This window comes from Nipponia nippon, unplaced genomic scaffold (genome assembly GCF_047370975.1).
Source record: "Nipponia nippon isolate SJK-2023a ecotype South Korea unplaced genomic scaffold, ASM4737097v1 scaffold_8, whole genome shotgun sequence".
NCBI lineage: Eukaryota > Metazoa > Chordata > Aves > Pelecaniformes > Threskiornithidae > Nipponia > Nipponia nippon.
Genome location: NW_028262402.1, coordinates 7,155,589 through 7,173,960, shown reverse-complemented (window position 1 = coordinate 7,173,960; position 18,372 = coordinate 7,155,589). Strand labels below are relative to the sequence as shown.

Sequence of the window (18,372 nt, the reverse complement as noted above, 5' to 3'; positions counted from 1 at the left end):
CATTCACTAATTACCCAGGGTAAACTAATGAGTGATTGTTGACGCTACTTTGGATAGCAATTGGACTGGATGACCTCCTGAAGTACTTTCCAACCTAGATCATCCTTTTATCCTATGATACTATTAGCCTTTGTTTATACTTTATGTATGTAACCATTTAAATACAGCACCAGGAAATCCTAATAGAGGAACTGAGCACAATATTAAATTTATGCTGTGTTTGACATTCCTCTTGTGGGTGAAATACAAGGAAATTGGGAATGAAGGGCTAATGTGTAGTCTCAGAAGGAGAATGGGTGATAAAACAAAAGCTGCAGTGTTTTGGTTAATGAATGCTTTTTCCAAATTGCAACTTAAGTAAAAAAACAAACAAAACAAAACAACCCTTCTTAAAAGTCGATAAAAGCACAGAAGTAAATTGGTGGTTAGCAGGTTGCTAGACCTTCGTTTTCCGGAGGTGAGATTCTCTTACTCTGTGTCTGATATACCTCCTAAGGAGGAGGCCCAGTTCTAGTCTGGTATGGTCAGGTCTGCCAGAAGAATTCATCCTCTTATTATCATTACTGAAAAGTTTGAATGCGGAATCAGTTTGCACTAACTGCTTGTTAGAATGTCAAGCAATTAGTGTGATCAGATGTGTTGATCTATTCTGCTGTTTCATGATCTCGGGCCTTTAAGAATTTAATCAAACACTTTTTCATTTCACAATATTCAAATAAATGAAAATACTCTCTTCACTGGAGTGTGAAAAAATACAGCCTCTTACAAAGCTGTTTAGCTGCTGTGTTTAAGGACCTGCAGGGGCAGTTTGGTATCACGCTTTGGTAGCATGCCAAGGTGAAGGACATTGCAGGGCTGAATCTTTGAATTGAAAGCTCATTTACCAGAACTCCTTTTGCAGTACTAGCAAACAAGGAAATCGGCAGAGAGTTGTGTGAGGCCAGTATCAGCATGAAGGTGACAAGTTTTTGTGGCTTTATCACTAATGCCACTTACCAGTGGAGTGCCCTCTGATGTACTGTATTTAGGTTCCTTAAGAGTAATAGAAAAAGATGTGAGAGTTTCCCAAATGGGTGAAGCTTTCCATTTCATTCATTCCACAAATTCCTCACATAAATGTGTCCAACTTAAAAGGATGATAGTTTAATGACGCTCTTGGCCAAAACCCCACGAAAAGTTACTTTCCACCCTTCTTCCACTGCTTCATTTCCCCAAAAAGTAAAGAAAAGGCTCGAGCTCCTGCTGTGTTGACCCAGCTGCTTCTTCAGTTGCATTGAGACACCTTGCACATCGTTCTCATCAGATGCAATGACTCCTTTCTGGCCAGGATGGAGGAAGTTTGTGCTTGGGGTGTTGTGAGCCCTTGCACATGGGAGATGCTGCAGACAGCCTGCTTGCAAATGTTGGATTTTACTTGTCACTTAGAGATATCTGCAGTTCCTGGAGACAGCCCACCACCCTGGAAGATGCGCCGTGGTTGTCGTGCTGGCAGACCTGTGGCTCAGAATGCCTTGTTCTGCTCTGTCGTGAGATGTGATTACGCGTACACTCAACAGAAAGGGACGCAACAGAAAGGGGATTAGTATGGATAATAAATATCTTGCCCCAGCCTGAAGCCGCATCGTGCTAATCCTGGCAAATGAAGCAATTCACAGTGACTGTCAAGAGTGTCTAAATCACACGGCCTCCTTCAGCTGTCTCTAAGAAACGAGGAATAAATTCCTTCCTGAAAGCCAGCCAACACAAAACCCCTCTGCAGATTTCACTCCCCAAGCAGAACACTGAAGCCAGGGCTAAAGGGGGAAGGGAGTCCTCAGGCTGTGAGTCACACATCCCCTTCTGCCCAGTAACAAACTCATTCGTACATCCCCACTGGGGCTTTATTAAGGGATTAAAAAAAATTCTGCAGCATAAGACTGCTACCCTTGCAGCCGTAGTCATAACAGAGCGTGTACTTTTCAGAAAGCAATGCAGCAGCTCTGCTGTACAAACTGTCATAGAGTTTTTAACCCCTACTGAAAAATAATTGTTTTCTTAGAAGCTGGCCTTTATCTAGGGATTTAGCAGTGTTTCTTACTCCTTTAAGTTTAACGAAGAATGATGATGGGAAGCAAGTTAACTGTAAGGTTAAGCACTTTCTAGAATACTTCTGTTCATTCTACATAGGTGCGTTTAGTCCTAAATAGGTATAGTTAGGGATTTGCATTAGAAAATACTAGAACAAAGATGGTTTTAAGTGGTAAAACTGATCAGTTTGCACTACATACAGATATTTTGTTAGCTCCAGGCATTCTCTGCAGCTGCTTTTGAGTCTTAGTAGCATTCAGGGTATTGGGGTTTTTTTTGTACAATATTGACACTTGTCAATTAGGAAATTTAGATGGCAGTTTTGTAGGAACTGTAAATACATATTTGCAAAAATATATATATTTACTTGGGTAAGATCTCTGATGACTTTCCAAAACACAGCTGTGCTTTTGAATGCCTTGGAGTTTACCACCTCTCAAAAATCATTGCGATTCCCTGAAGTTCCTTTTGAATTATTTTAGTTACTTGGTTTTAAACCCAGTGTGTTAGAACTTGCCTGTAAAAGCAAGTAATATAAAACACGTGTTCAACATGTCACTTCTAAATGTCCAAACCCAGTATTTTTAGAAACTGATTTCCTGAAGAAGAGAAGGTAATCAAATGTTCTTGTCCACATTTGTAAGGTATTTGTTTGACTTGAATGTTGGGCTGTTTTGTTTTCTCTCATTCTTTTTTGAAAAAGTTTTTGTTTACATTGAGCTGCAGAACTGAGTATTTTTTCTTTCTGTTTTCCCCTTACTCCCGTTTTTTTAAACCCCAGAAGTTTCTGGGCATTGGCCCAAGCCTGAGGTTTCAGATAGCCTGTATTGCTCAGAAAGTTGAAATGACTGGAGATGAAATTTAGGTAGTAAGAAAGCTTTGAAGAGGAAGAAATGGGAAGTGGTCAGGTGGGAAGGTAGGGCAGAGTAGGAGCTGGAACAAGGAGTGCAGGAAGGGCACGGTTTGCCCTGTTACCCCATGGGACGTGGCGTTTGCTTTCAGAGCTGCTCTGCCTTTCCTTGCTTGTGGGATTTTCAAAGGACCGTTCATAATGGGATATGGCAGGTGATGGTGCAGGAACTGATGGAGTAACAAGGGCTTTACTTCTGGAAAAGCCAGAACTCTGCTTACTATTTTTATTAATGCCTGTGATGGCCCGAGGGGAGGAAATCCACTTCTGTCATTGGGATGTGTGGACCCTTGAGCTGTTGACCTTACAACTCAAGAAGTCCTTCCTTTTTGTGACAGTGGCATGCATTGTTTTCCTTAGACTTCCTTTGCTGGCTACAAATATCCTTTCCATGTGCTTAACAGAAATAAATACATTACCCTTGTCACGTGTTGGGCACGCTTTGAGTAATTGCTTCCCCTTTTTCCAATAAAGGCTGAATACGGAGGCGAGAGGTGTTTGGACCTAGCAGTCATCACAGTATAGCGTGAAGGTGGCTCCTCTGGATAAGGCTGTGTGGACAGCCTTGCAGCAACCTAGGTGTTTTGCCACCAGTGAAACCTTTCCAGTAAAAGAAAATTTTGAGGCTCTTCTGCCTCTTCGTCAGCCAAAATCAAAATAGTCCTTGTTTGGCTGATATTTTTGGAGAAAACATACGTATTTTCAAACTGAACATCTCTGGTAGAATCTAAAGGATGAGGAAGGAAGGGGCGAGAGGAGAAGTGTATGCCTGCTCCACCAACCTTCCTACCTGCTTCGTGTTCCTCCTCCTGGTGCGTTTGCTGTTTGTGCCTGCAAGTCCCGCCGGATGGCGGAGGGCATTTCTCATGCAGGCAGTGACACAGAGAAGGATTTTTATGTGTTTGCGGGTATCTTGACACATCTGGCAGGGTGTGACTTGCAGAGGATTAGCACCCAGCTCTTTGAGGAAAGCAAAATTTGAGGGTATCTCTCAAATACTGGGAAGCCCCAGACAATTGTTTGGTTTTAAGTGTCCAGATCAGCTCACAAGTAGACGATGGTCTGGGGTATCTCAACATCAGACTCAAGTTTGCTTCCTCACAAAGTTACTAATGAATTTGTCCTAATTTCTCCATTCTTCGCCTTAGTTCACGCTCTCTGGTGGTCGCTCATGGACAGCAGCCAACAGGCTCTCTGGGCGCCATCTCCTCCCCTCTGGAGCTGTTGGTATCTCTCCGCATGTTTGCATGCTGCGGTCATGCTGCGGCCTCACTGCCCCCTGAATCATTCTTGTCTAAATTGACTTATATTTAGCACCGGTGTTCTGTTCCCTGTATCCATCCTGTCAGCTGCGTGACAAATTGCTGTTCCCTGAACGCTGTCCGATTTGTAAATACAAATTACCACGACTTGCTCGCTAAAATGCCCGATGGACTTTTCTGGAGTGTACCAGAACGTAGTACCAGCATACCAGTACAAGTGTGAGGATCATAAGATACTGGCACCAAATCCTCCTGATTAAAAATTTTAAATACACATTTTTAAAAGAAGCTTTCAGCCTCTTAATTCATGGGGAGGGGCATGCCAGTGTCTGCCCCAAACACCCTCGTTTTGAAATGTTTTGTCCTTGTAAATTAACATATATTCTAAGATGACCACAAAACTTAAGACAAATGTTTCAATTGTTTTAGGAAGAAGTTCTCTCCTTGCAAGGAAAGTGTTTGAATTGTACGTGACTCTGGAAGTTACCTTATCCCTCACGCTATTCTTTGGCACAGACTGTTTACTGAAAATGTGTAGGAAGGATTACTTACAGCGCCTTTCTTTTTAACGTTAGGCTCAACTGTGTAGTTGGAGTGGGTTAAGGAAACTTCAGTTTCCAGAAAAGCAAGATCACCAGCTAACCTGTCCATTGTCTGGACATTGAATCTTTTTATTTATCGAATCTGGATTTTTTTACTAAGCATCAAGGAGGCATCAGGAAATATTTCTGAGATGCAGTAGTAATTTTCCTGCCCAGTCATGGTTTTGGCTAATCATTTTTCTTGTCTTCTTTCAGGCTTCCAAGATACCACAGAACTGCTGCCCACTTCTTGTATTTGTGAATCCAAAAAGTGGTGGTCTAAAAGGTCGGGATCTGCTGTACAGTTTTAGAAAGCTGCTAAACCCACATCAGGTCTTCGAACTTACCAATGGTGGCCCACTGCCTGGGTATGTCATCATCCTTTTAAATTCTTTTTATTTTTTGAAAGGATGGATCAGATTCACTTGTTGTAAAGATCTAAATTGCTTCTGCTCTGTGCCTGAAGACGAGAGCAGTGGATCACTCATTCTGACTGGTTCTCACTGTGAAAACAGATGTAAACTGTGAGGTTCTCTAAAGAAAAGAGAATAGAGTAGTTCCTGATGTATATGCTTGTGTCAAGTCTAATAGAGTCCAGTCCTGGGAAAGTCACATGCACTTTACAATAACACATTATTAAATCATTATTAAAAAGATTCTATAATTGAATGGGCATGGAAAGAGAAATGTCACGTTGCCCGATGAGGGCTTGTTTTTGCTTTTATTTCCTCTGATGTTTCATGGGAACCAACAAGAAAGTATAATAAAATTTGCTATCTTGACTCTTGAAACTTGGCCACAATTGCAGAGTTAACAGGGCCTGCCTGATCACAGCTGCAACATTTCTAAATACAAGGAACAGAACATAACGTGCTTGTGGGGAGGCAGGAACCAATTACTTGATTTAATCAACACCACTTCGTTACCAGCTTCATAAAACTGAAAGTGATGGTTGTGGCCTACTCAGAGTAGCCTCATTCCTCCAGCACTGCTTTAACAAAGAACTGTCATAACAAGCTCTTCAGAACAAAAGCTTTTGCAGGAGAAACGCAGCTTATGCAGGAGGCAAGAAAAACAAGCTGCACAGACTAAGTCCTTTGTTAGAACTGCATAATTCTGTTGACTTCCTAATGCGGTTCAAGTTGCAACTTCAGTAACTCGCTCATTTTGTTTTGCCCATGGAATCCTTCTGTAGCTTTATGGCAAAATGCTTCTACTTGTTCATTGCTTCTTGTGCAATGGGAAATAAAAATTTCTTTGCAGGATATCTTGGTATGTAAGATGAAAAGCCACAAAAGGTAAGAGCGACGAGGAAAATAGTACTATGAAGAAAAAAATGTACTATGAGTCCTATGACTAAGTAAAAAAAAAAAAAAAAACCAACCACTAATCAACATCTCCACTAGGATTTGGAGAGTTATAGATGTTCATATTGAAATGATGAATAGTTAGATCTCTGTGTCTTTGGTGAAAAAGGAGGTGATTAACAATTTAATTCTAGCTGTGAAGAATCTAAGAATGGCGTTTTCACTCTTTTTAAATGGGTTTATCTAAAAGTTCCTATTTTTTGGTTCACTTTGTTGAAGTTGATCCTGAAACTGATGGTAAAGGTGTGGGGGGAAATTCAATAATAATGTGTTATCATAAATAACATATTAGGAAGCTTGGCTTTTCCTGTACTACGTTGTAACATTTCTTTTCCCCCTTGCTTTGTTTCTCAATGGAGGTTTCACACGTTCTCTAAAGTCCCCTCCTTCCGAGTGCTGGTGTGCGGAGGGGACGGCACCGTCGGCTGGGTCCTTGGTGCACTGGAGGAGATCAGACACAAGCTGGTGTGCTCAGAGCCCTCAGTTGCCATCTTACCTTTAGGAACAGGTGAGAATCACAGCGAGCACCGTTCTCCTGAGGGCAGGAGTCCTCCAGAAGGTTTGTCTTTATTTATCCGTCTGACAAACAACTCAGTTTTGCAGTAGAGATGCCATGACTCCGTTCTGGCTGGTGTTGGAGAGCAAATGCAGTATCAGCTTTTCAAGGAAATGTCAGTCATGCTTTCTGAGGAAAAAAGAGCAGCAGGTGTGTAGGTATGGGCATGTCCGAGTGGGCAGGAGTTGGAGAGGGCGAAATATTCTCCCCCTGACAACCGCAGGTGCATCAGCCCTTGTTGTAAACCAGTGAACTCAGCTGCTCCCTGGCTCCATAATAGGTGGTTCTATCGCTTTTTGTGAAAACTTTTCAGATGGGACAGCGTATCTGTATGTGATACTAAGCACATGTGCAACCACAACAACGCTTAGATATTTTTTCTGCTTAACTTCTCAGTCCAATCTAACTACTTCCATGACTTGTTTGGAGCACCTTGATGCGATTTGATTTGTAGAACTGGGCTGGTGCACTTCTTGATGCTTTTAGCTTACTTACGAAATGCAGTCATATTTTGGGGTTCTTCCTTGTTGCCCAGGTAATGACTTAGGGAGGGTCTTGCGCTGGGGAGCTGGCTACAGTGGGGAGGACCCCTACTCAATTTTGGTGTCCGTGGATGAGGCGGACGACGTTCTTATGGATCGCTGGACTATCCTTTTGGATGCAGAAGAGCCAGCTGAAGGCGCAGAGAATGGCGTTGCAGAACCTGAGCCTCCCAAGGTGAGCTGAGCACCATTTGGGTTTGATTCTTAGGAACTGTTGTTCTAGCAAAAATCACAAAGAAGTTAGATAACTAAAGTAGTTTAATTTTCTGCTGCTCACCTGTCTTTGAGCTTGGGCCTTACTGAGCTATTCCTTAGTGAACACAGCATATGTCTGGCTCTAGTGCTTCAGTTTTGGTAGGACTGGTTGGCTGCAGAAGACACTCCGTAGCTGTTTGGCAAAAAGTATCTGATAGAGGATTAATGAAAAGATTCAAGTGACAATGGCATACCTGTTTGCTTCAGCTGGAAGGAAATATATTTCTCAAATAAGAAAAGCTTTTTGAAAGAATGCCAAACACTTTCCAGAACACTAGTGAAACTGGAGTGTTGACCAAAAAACACTGCCTCTGCCCCCTCCCCCCCCCACCCCCAAAAGTACTCTCATCTTTCTTTTAACAGTTTAAAAAATGACTATGAGTTGCTAGCATATACAGAAAGTAAATCCTTCTGTCATCTTACTGCCATTGCATGTCTGTATATGTGGCATCTGTTTTATTTTGGCGTCTGTTTTATTTTTTTGGATTGAAAGCCCCTGTCCCTTGGCTCATATTACTTGTTTCTGTTCAGGAAAATAAAAATGTTGGTTGTAGATGGTGACTTCAGAGCTTTGTGTGAATCCTGGTTCTGTGTATCTTCAGACAAAACAAAGAAATTGGACAAGAGGGTGGCAAAAAGAAAGTAGGAAATTGTAATAATGGTAGCAATTGTCTAAGATTTTAGACCAGTTGCTGGAAAATCCTAGGCATTATGTGTCAATTGGAGGATTTAAGTTGCTCAGGTTCCAGCTATTTTTCACTTGGTGAAGACAAGGGTTGATTTGCCGAGTGCCTAATCTGCTTTTTAAAGGTGAAGGGCGGGAGAGTCAAGGACTAGGATAGAAAGGCTATTGAGTGAACTGGCATGCAAAGGAAGAATTAATTGCAAAAATGGTTGAAATCTATAGAAACTTGAGATTGGCATATAAGGAGCTATTTAAAATGCAGCTGAGTAGGTGAAGTCAAGTTATTCGCTCATCTGGCATAAGCTGGTCACCTTCCAAAGTAAGGAAGAGCGTATTCCCAGTAATGTCATGATAAATCCATGGCTGATGCCAAAAATAATAGTGGCATTATTATTCAACAACTTGTGTAGTTGTTGCATAGAATCACTTTGAGAAGTTGGGTTGGGTTTATTTCTGCATTTGTTTTTATTTCTGCCTTAATATGCTTGTTACTTGCAGCTAAGATTAAATTTTGAAGTTTCTGATACTTTGGAAATAATGACGACACATGTCAACAATTGTCTGTACAGCTTTATTTTTAGTGCAGTGTTTCTGGAAGATGTTTTCCAGAATCTGTCAAAATGCAAGTGACTTGGAAGAATCATCTGCAAAGCTTGCTTTTGTTGAAAAACTTTGGAACCTCTTCATTTATAAACATAAGGAGGAAATAATACAATTTTTTTGTCAGATTGTACAGATGAACAATTACTGTGGTCTTGGCATTGACGCAGAGTTGAGCTTGGACTTCCATCATGCTAGAGAAGAAGAACCAGGGAAATTTAATAGCAGGTAATCCTGGGGAAACCAGGGGTGAAGGGCAAACTCTGTGGTGTTACATACCTTCCAGCTTACACTATGGCTGATAATCTTGAAATGCTACACAAACAATATTGCTTGAGACAGAGCTGGCACAGGGAGGAATTACATTAGCCACGAACTCACAGAATTCAGGGGGTTTGTTTGGTTTCTTTTTCTTTTTTTCTTTTTTTTTTCTTTTACCAAGAGAGAGTACCAAAGCAGTGTCATTATTTTTCAGTATATTTGTTTGCCAATAACTGCAATGTTGAGTTCAGTGAAGTTTTGAGGTAGTGGAAATATCTCTTATTCAGTCTTTAGCAGGAGGGAGGGCAGTGCTGCTAAGTGAGCAATGAACACACTGTTCAGAACTTCTTTGTACCTTTCCCACCCTTGCTTAGTGCTGTGCTAGCACCTGTCTGCTAATAATAAGGATAAAAAAAAAATCTGTATCTCAAGTGAGACTGTGTGATTAAAAAGGTGTGGAGAGAGACCTTCCTCCTTTCTGGCATGCAGATCCATCAGTAATAGTACTTTTTCTTCTTCCCATAATCACTGAAATTGATGAGAAAAAGAAATCACATTTGTGTAATTAATCAGTAATTTCTTCTAGAAACTGGTTTTGTCTTCTTTCCCCTATGTTTGTGAGTAAATGTCCTCTACATTGGCTCTTGGTTGCCAGAGAGACAATTAATAGTTAAAACTATGCAGTATTCAAATCCTAACTATTAAAAATATTCTCTGACCAGTTATGAGTGTAATGATGTGTAATCCCACCTATCTTGCAGTGTTCTGTCTATCATTACAGGCATTGCTCATTTTTTTTCTTAAAAACGGAATAATACAGGATATTGCTTGTGGTACATTAAGTTACTATTAGGCACTGGTTTGCATTTTCAATCCATTGGATTAAAAACATCATAGGTAGTAAAATTGGGCAATAAGTTTAGATATAGCAGTGCCTGTATATAGTGTATAAAACTGTTCTAGATTTACTTGTATAATAAATACAATGTAAGAGTTCTGTTCATTCTTCATTTAAAATATACTATTCTGACTTTGCAAAGCTGCAGCACTTTAAAAGATGTGTTCTTTTCTTATTGCCACTGTATTTAAGGGTTATACTTTGCCTTTTATTGCCCTGTGTGCTTTTCATCCCTTGAATGACTGAAATCTCAGTCAGTTCACAGTGCATTGGGCGATGCACCTGCAGTGCATTGGGCGATGACTTAGTACCATTTTTGCAGGCCTTTTACATGCATATTTGGACACCACGCTAGCAGGCTGTCTTGAAGGACCCGTGGGAAAGAAGAGATGATTTTTTTTCTTTGTAAATCTGAAGGGCTATATATTTCTGTGATTCAAGATCTGGAAAAGAAACATGAAATAATGAATTGATAGTGAGGTGTGGTTTTGCAGGAGACAAACAGCTTGTGGAGGCCAACAGTGCTGACACGATTGTTGCCTTTCACTGCCGGCGACGATGATTGTTAAAATTGCTGGCTTTACACTTTCCCAGGATATGCAAGTGCACGCTCTTGCCAGCAAGATTAGCGTTTTAAAAATTATTTTCAGTAAATTAACTAAGAAGGGTGACTACTTAATGCCAGGTGCAATGGCTGCTGGCATGTGAACTGGCTGCTCTTGAGTGCAGAACAGTAAGTTTCAGGTTATGGCAGAAGGAATTGCAGGTAGTCCTTGGAAGAAAAATGGGCCTGAGTGCTCTTCTGAATCAAGACCTGAAGCTGGTAAATGTCCTGAAAGCTGTGTGCTCTCTGCCCTCACGCCGTAGAGTCTCTTTACATGCTCAGGACTCCTTCCTTACCTTTGGCTGGCAGCTCACAGTGCAGTGATGACTTCCCTGCAGGGAATTTAGTGCTCAGCTTGCGTCGCAGGGCAGTAAAAATAGTGTATGTTGTGGCAGTGATGGTTTTTATGTTGTTGAGTGCCAGCTATGTGAGGTTTTTTTCACAGTGTAAAACTTAAGGATCAGGGCATCTGCCTTCATTCCCCCATTCCCATGGGATCCTGGGGCAGTCTTTAGATTTGCCTGCTACAGAAGAGACCACATCTTGTTTGTGCCATACAAAATTGGCAGGGGATTGCTGTGGCAGGCAGTCTCCTGGATGTGAGGTTAGGCAGAGGGAGTATTCTGCACCATTTAATGCAAGTTCAGAATTCTTTTACGAAGATACAGAACTGTGCTCTCTCTTGGTGGGGGGAAGGTTTGAAATATTGGTTCTTTGATTTGTCAGTTGTGGGTTTTAAAAGGCTACAACGGCTACTGTCTAACTCATTTTTTTTCCATCTTGGGTCCTCTGTATGTGAACCTAGTAAAGTTCTTTCCCAGTGTCCTGGTTTCAGTAAGATCACCCTAATAAAAGCACCCAAACTGATGCTAATTATTCATGAGAGCTCTTAGCTTTTGCAGTGGTGGTTTCCCACCCAGTGGTGGGCTTGTTGAATTGCAGGCCTAGATAAAAGGCAGTCGTTTTGTTCTGCATGACAGCTTTCCATTTGCTTCCGAGAGATGTTACCTAGCTGTTTATTAGTGCTCATCGGAAATTGCAGTTCATTTAAAAAGGCCTGGCACACACATTTCTTACCCATCGCCTTTAAAAAGGAGTTCCCCGAACCTACCCTTCTGGGCATGCAGCAGTTGGCAAGAGCTCTGAGAAGTCTGGCTTTCTGCATCAGCTCACTTCGTTTCTTCATGGGTCTTCAGGACTGGCTTCTTTATTTTGTTTTCATGCAGTTACTGATGGTCTTGCTTCCTCTGGCCACCAGAGGTGCTTGCTGCTTGGGCAACAACCACAGAGACGATTAAACTAACAGTGCAAGTTCATGCTCTGGTGTCTCTCTGAGTCTGTGGAGTCTTGTTCATGGGACTTTTTTAAGAGTAAAGGGAGTTTTCCAGTTTGTTCTATCAAGGATAAATACAGGATTGCAATAGTTAAAAAACACTTGTTTACTTTCATAATCCATGAAACTGGTCCTATATAGGATCACCTTTTAACTTCATCTATTCTGAGATATTCAATTAGCTAAACTGAAGAATCAGTCCAACCTTCTGAGTGTCCCTCAGGAAGGGTGTATGTAGCTTTATGGGTGTAGCCAGTGGGGCATCAGGTAGTATGTGAATGTTGGCTATACCTGTAGTGCCTCTTTTGTAGAAAACGAAACCAAAGGGTGATTCCTGAGCTGCGTAGGTCAAATCCCCAAACTCATCTGAGCAGTAGGATGTTCCTTCCATGTCTGTGCTGTAGAGAGCCTTCCAAATAGCACTGGGATGACATAATGACGCAAATGTCGCAGCCGAGCTGATGCAAGGACTCGCTGGCTCCGTGGGGATGGATGAGCTGCGTGCAACGCCCTGCCCTCCTCTCTCTTCCCATCACTGTCATCTACAGCAGTGACTGCAACGTGGGTCTCACACTGTACAAGTACAAACCTTGATTTCCTTCAGCACGAATAAGGTGTTGGAGACTGCTCCAAGGACAACTTCCTCCTTCCTGCCTTGCTGACTAACTGTGCAGAAGGATCACCCTCCCAAGCTCGGCTGGCCATTTTAATCATAAAATCTTTCAGTCACCTTCAAAACCATTGGATAGGAATTGGTGTGGTAACGTTGGAGATCAGTTTGTTCGTTCTTATTTGGCCTCAATGTCCTAGTCAGATACATAAATGGAATGGGATATGTATGCAAGAATGGAGTGATAGGATTTAATCTCTGACAGATTTGCTCTTTCTTGTGCATCACAGGGTGCTGTATCCAATGTCTCTGGATCCTGTGGACCTCAGTGGTCCATAAGTATTTCTTAGAAGTCATGTAATTCAGGACTGTGTCTGCAGTTACGGCACTGTGTCTTATTCTTTCAGTTTCTACAGGCTTTCTTCTTCATGCAACAAAAACTAATGCTTCTTGGGGATACTTAAAGTATTGTGTTTCCTACCAATATTCCGTTATTTTTCAGTAGTACCCAAATTAGACAAAACCTGGCTTAGCATAGACACATCTTATTGTCTTGTCTGGAGTAGAAGCTTATGTTATGCATATGTTAAATGGTGTTACATCAGGTACCTTTAATTCGGTGCTGTTTAAAACTTAGCATGTAGGGCTAATCATTCCCAATGTAATAATTTAAAAGAACTGAACAGTCTCTGTCTGAAGAGTTGACTATAACCCACATGCTAAACTGGCTGCCTTCCCCACTTGAATGTCTACAGCACAAGAGATTTTGCAGAGTTGGATTCCAAGTGCTAATAGAGTCAAATAATGGAAATTTATGCTTTTTATTTTAAGGTTGCCCTGAAGGCCATGTATCCAAAGGTTTCCATTATAGAAGAAAATACTTTGTGTGTTTACCTAACATTTGTTTATGTTATTCTTAAGATATTTTGACATTTCTAGGGATGCCATAAAATCTTCCTCATCTTTTTTTACTCTAAAATTAGAAATGTTAGAGCTCTGTCACAGGTTAACATTACTAAGCATGTTTTAAGTTTCTGCAGCTGAGTATGTTTCAAATGAATTAGCGGTATGTAAAGCAAAGACTCACAAAGGTTTGTGTGCCTTAATTATTCTAGTATTGCATGAGAAAACATTTTAAAACGTTTCATAAAGACTTCTAGGCCTTAATTAAAAATACAGTTTTCCAGCGCGGAAGTTTACATTTCAAAGAGGCATTGCATTCAGGCAGCACTTGAAGAAGGGATGATTTTCCTGTAATAAAATTTCACAGATCTCCATGTGCCTTGACAGCACAAATCATCCCTTAAGTAAAAGGTATATAAAGTACTAGTTTGTGGCTTATGCTTTGTTTCTGCAGTAAAGCTAGAATAATTTGGAGAGGGTTTTAACTGAAAAACTCTTTAAACATACCTGCTAGAGGACAATACTGGTATACGTACGAGGAAGACTGCTATGCTGGGCCTTGCCTTTTATTTACAGGATGCTTGTCTGCTCCTAGGTTTCACAACAAAGGAGTTTACGTGAAAGTTGGGCTGCAGAAGATAAGTCATACCAGAAATCTTCACAAAGACATAAAGCTTCAAGTGGACCAGCACGAGGTGGAGCTACCGAGTATAGAAGGACTCATTTTTATTAATATACCCAGGTAAAAAGGAGAGAAAGGATCCTGTGTGGATGCATGTATGTGTGGAAATGCTGCTTGGTATTTGAGCGTCAAATGGTTAGATAAAATGTTAAATGGTCTAGATTAGTAGACGGTTGTTACTGGGTATTTTTGATTATTGCCTGACTCGCTGGCTTTGCAACTGTGCCTAAGGAGCTAGCTCTTAACACCATTTTGACATTGTTTTTCTGATCCTTTGAAACTCACATTCTCACTCCACATAAAGGTGGTACTGTCTTGTTTTCCCAGTGCAAACCCCCATACATTTGCTATTTCTTCTGTGTCCTAACAGTAATTTGGGATGATTTCCTCACCAAAGGTCTTCAGACTATTTTTGGAGCAGTTTTCTAGTAAACCATGACTTTTTAGGCATGATTGTAGGCCTGTGGCTTCTGTCCACTACCATCGTCCCCCTCCCCCAAACTGTTTGAACGGTCCACCGGATTTCACCGTGACTTGTAGAAGGATCAAGGATGATCAGCTTGCACACCCTTTCTGGCACACGAGAGACCAGGTGCCTAAGCAGTTCCTGCAGTGAAGGCCAGCCAGGATTCAACTGTCAAACACTGTCCAGGTCCTACAACCAGCTGGTCCGTGTACGTGGAGTGGGTGATGCTATTTGGGTAGCTGTGGAAAACCCACAGTTGAGGTGCCTTTCACGGGGTGGTGGGGACTGCCCTGATGCCTGCAGGGAACTGGAGTTACTGCTGTGGAAGAAAGGAAGGCAAATCTGCAGGAAATCTGGCGTCCTTAGATGTGCTGTTGGTAGAGGTAGTTTTTTTGTTTGCACAAAACCTAGCAGGTAATTAGTGCTGCCACACTATTTTTTTTCAAGTACACTCTTATCTCAAACTACCTTTATCTCTTTCTATTTTAGTCTGAAAATATTTCAACTTTTTATTCAAGTGTATATATTTACATGTACACACACGTATGCGCACCTGCACATACACGCAAGTATACGTTGCTCCTGAGAACCACGGAGAAGAAAAGATCACGATTAGTACTGAGCAGTCAGTGCACGAAAACAATAAGCGCGTGATTTGAGTAGGGAGGGTCGATACTGCACAAAAAGCAAGACGGTGTTAAATTGCCAGAAGCATTTCAGTGGATTGAACTGCAGGGATACCTGCTTCACTACAAGTGAGTTTGGCCAGGTACAAGAATAAAAACTTGGTACTCGTTTTAGCTTTAGTTTCTCTTCTGTAGCTTATGTGAATATTGTCAAGACCAGTAAGATCTATGTTAAGTTCTTAAGTCTTGGAAGTTAAGGGTTAGTGTAGCTGTAACCTGTATTTCCCAGCAAATTAAAACTCTTTGGAGTTCCTTTCTTCTTACCTGCTCTTTTTCTTTCAAACGGAAACTACTTACTTCACTCCTTCTTTCGCTCCTAAAAGATCTGTTCAGAAGTCTTCCAGACTTCAGGAAAACAATTCCTGCTTTTACAGCGCAGGAAAGCTGTGTTGTCTCCTCCAGCGGGTGTGGATCAGAGCGTCTGGCCTTGGAAGTCTGGCGAACCAGCCGCCCCTAGCAGGGTACGGGGCAGGGTGCTCGGTGGCAGACAGCGGGTCCGCAGGCGGTCACTGTGGTCTGCTCTCTACGCAGCTGGGGGTCCGGAGCCGATCTCTGGGGGTCTGAGAGTGACAACCGCTTCGAGAAACCGCGCATCGATGACGGCCTGCTGGAAGTTGTTGGTGTGACTGGCGTCGTTCACATGGTAAGCCGGCATCCTAGTGAGAAGGGAGGAAACATAGGTTTTCTCAGACTGGTTTATTTTTCTAACAAACAGTGCATTACAAGTGCGTAGTCCTAAAAAGTATGCATCTATGTTAAGGTTATACCATCGTTTATTCAGGTACTTGTTGCGTCACGTAGAAATGGTTATGGACCATAAACAGAATTCATGGGCCGCGTCGGCTGTCTGTGAACAAAGCGTTCACGTGTCGGGAGTTTAGCTGCAGCTGGAATGCACCGCACGGACAGTTCACGGGCTGCAGCGCCCTCTCATTGCCTGTTCATTGGCCTGCCCTGGAGATCCGTGTTTAGGTGCCAGACTACGACAGATGGAATGGAAACTGAAGAAGCTTGCGGCTGGATAAGAAGTAGTAATAGGAGTGTGAAGAACTTGTTAAAAGTGCATGGGGAAATGCTTCATGACTTAAGTAGACTTTGAACCAAGGCCAGAAACGTACATGTATACATATATATATGAAATGTAAATATATATATATATATATGTATTATGGAATGTACCAGCTTTCTCATAACAGGTATCATGGTGTCAAAACCAAACAGTTCATGGGATGAAAACAAGATTTTATTTTAATAGTACAAAACCACCCACTCTTCACTTAGATAGTGTATTTGTGAAAAATCTTGTCATACCTCATCACAGGTAGACAGGTGGCTAGACAGGTGGCTTTAAAATTATCTGCCACAAGCTTTCTGACCCCTGTCTCTGAGGATCTGATGCTAGCTGCTCTAGATCCAAATGCTATATGAAGCAGATGGTATGGCAGTTCCGCAAACAATGTTATGACTCAATTTGTGCAACTTTAATTCTTCTGTGTATTACGTATTTTGTACAATGGCCTGCTATTAGCAATGCAGGCCTGTGGGATGGTGGGTTATTTTTGTCTTGTCTTCGTATTTCTTTCACCATCTTAAGAAATCTGCTGCTGAAAATTACATGTGGTCAGGTAACTTCAGACAACTAATCCATACAACCACCAAAAAGGGAAAGGTGGGTGCTTAAAATGGTTTGTGCAGCTCGATCTTTGGTGTTGGCCAACTTTACTGTTTAGTAATTGTAGATCTTTTAAGACAAATGTAAAACATTCCATTAGAAGTGGTTTGGTAGAGATCCTTAAAATTTTTGTGAAATTAGAAGCAACAAGGAGCGTACCCGTTGCTTTGGAATATAAATGTTAACAAGCCTGTGCTCTGATTTTGTGATCTTCTGTTAAGGTTTTTAACCCCATGTTTGGTGTCTGTACACATTCCCTGAGAGAATGGGTAGCAGCAAAGTTCACTTGCTGCACTTTTTACGGTTAGTTGTAGTTGCATATATGTGTATGTGTATGTAGTTGAGTGTACATATATATGTGTATATGGAGTTGAGTTTGGGAAAACTCTCTCTACCTGTTTGATAAAGTGCTTTTAGACTTTTGAGTTTCACATGTGCTGAAGTCTGTGTGTATAGTTAGGTGTTTTGAAAATGTGTTTACTACGTTACGGAGGGGGGAAGTAAAAGCAAACAAGACCCCTGTGAGTGCATGCTCCTTGGCCAGCCCGAGTGTACAAGTGACTTCACTGTGTAAGTTATTTTCCCTCCAGCAGCCTGCAGGGGTATCGGGAGTTCCTCTTCAGGCACCAACCTAAATAATTAATGCTGTGTCAGTAAAGGCATCTTATGCAGCTTTTGCCTAAGCGGTTCTTGTACTTGAAACTTAAAATGTCAGGTGAGAATAAAATTTTATCCACCCAGTTTAAGTGCAGCTAATATTTGTGCTTCTTGTTTATTGGGGTAATTGATACCCTGGCTTTTACCTCTTAACAGGGTCAAGTCCAAGGTGGTTTCCGATCAGGAATCCGCATAGCCCAAGGCTCATATTTTCGTGTAACACTCCTAAAGCCAATTCCAGTTCAAGTTGATGGAGAGCCCTGGATTCAAGCCCCTGGCCAGATTATTATTTCTGCCGCAGGACCAAAGGTACTGGCTGTAGGTTTGTCTTAGAAAGTTGATTTTGTTTCTCCAGTGGATATTATCATATTATCTTGCTTGTCTGTTGTGTTCTGATGCTTAATTTTAAAGGAGCTAGTCAGCACGTTGTGGTAACTGTTGGGTAAATACATAGCAGTTTCTACAGAGGATGGTTTGAGGGCCCTCTCCACCGGCTCAGATGAGGCTTGTGTTCAAAAAAAATAGTCCCTGAGCTTCAGCCTAGTGACTTAGTTTTTTCCTCTGTATTGAGATCTCCAGGCAACGCTGTCTGCCCTGAAGCAGACCGCAGTTAGGAGGGCCATGGTAGTACTGCAGTGTGCAAGGTCGGAAGCAGTCTGCTGGCGGCGCTGGAGAAGGGAGGGTCTGTCAGAGAGCAGCAAAGGAGAAAACTGAATAATGGAGGAGGGGCGTCTGAAAAAAAGAGACTTTGAAGTAATCAGTGTCTGTTTTTCCT

The 18,372-nt window shown here is 41.7% G+C and overlaps 1 protein-coding gene across 8 annotated transcripts in view; it reads left to right on the top strand.

Annotated features, from left to right (window-relative positions):
- Positions 1-18,372, top strand: part of DGKQ (diacylglycerol kinase theta) — a 103,918-nt gene that overhangs the window by 77,018 nt on the left and 8,528 nt on the right. For 3 of the 8 annotated variants that reach the window (XM_087741997.1, XM_087741998.1, XM_087742002.1), the window contains 7 exons: positions 5,037-5,188; positions 6,547-6,695; positions 7,279-7,460; positions 8,953-9,053; positions 14,030-14,176; positions 15,800-15,911; positions 17,754-17,906. In XM_087741997.1, coding sequence (XP_087598123.1) covers positions 5,037-5,188; positions 6,547-6,695; positions 7,279-7,460; positions 8,953-9,053; positions 14,030-14,176; positions 15,800-15,911; positions 17,754-17,906 — 996 coding nt within the window. The other 5 variants (XM_087742001.1, XR_015701007.1, XM_087742000.1 and 2 more) reach the window with 5 other exon arrangements.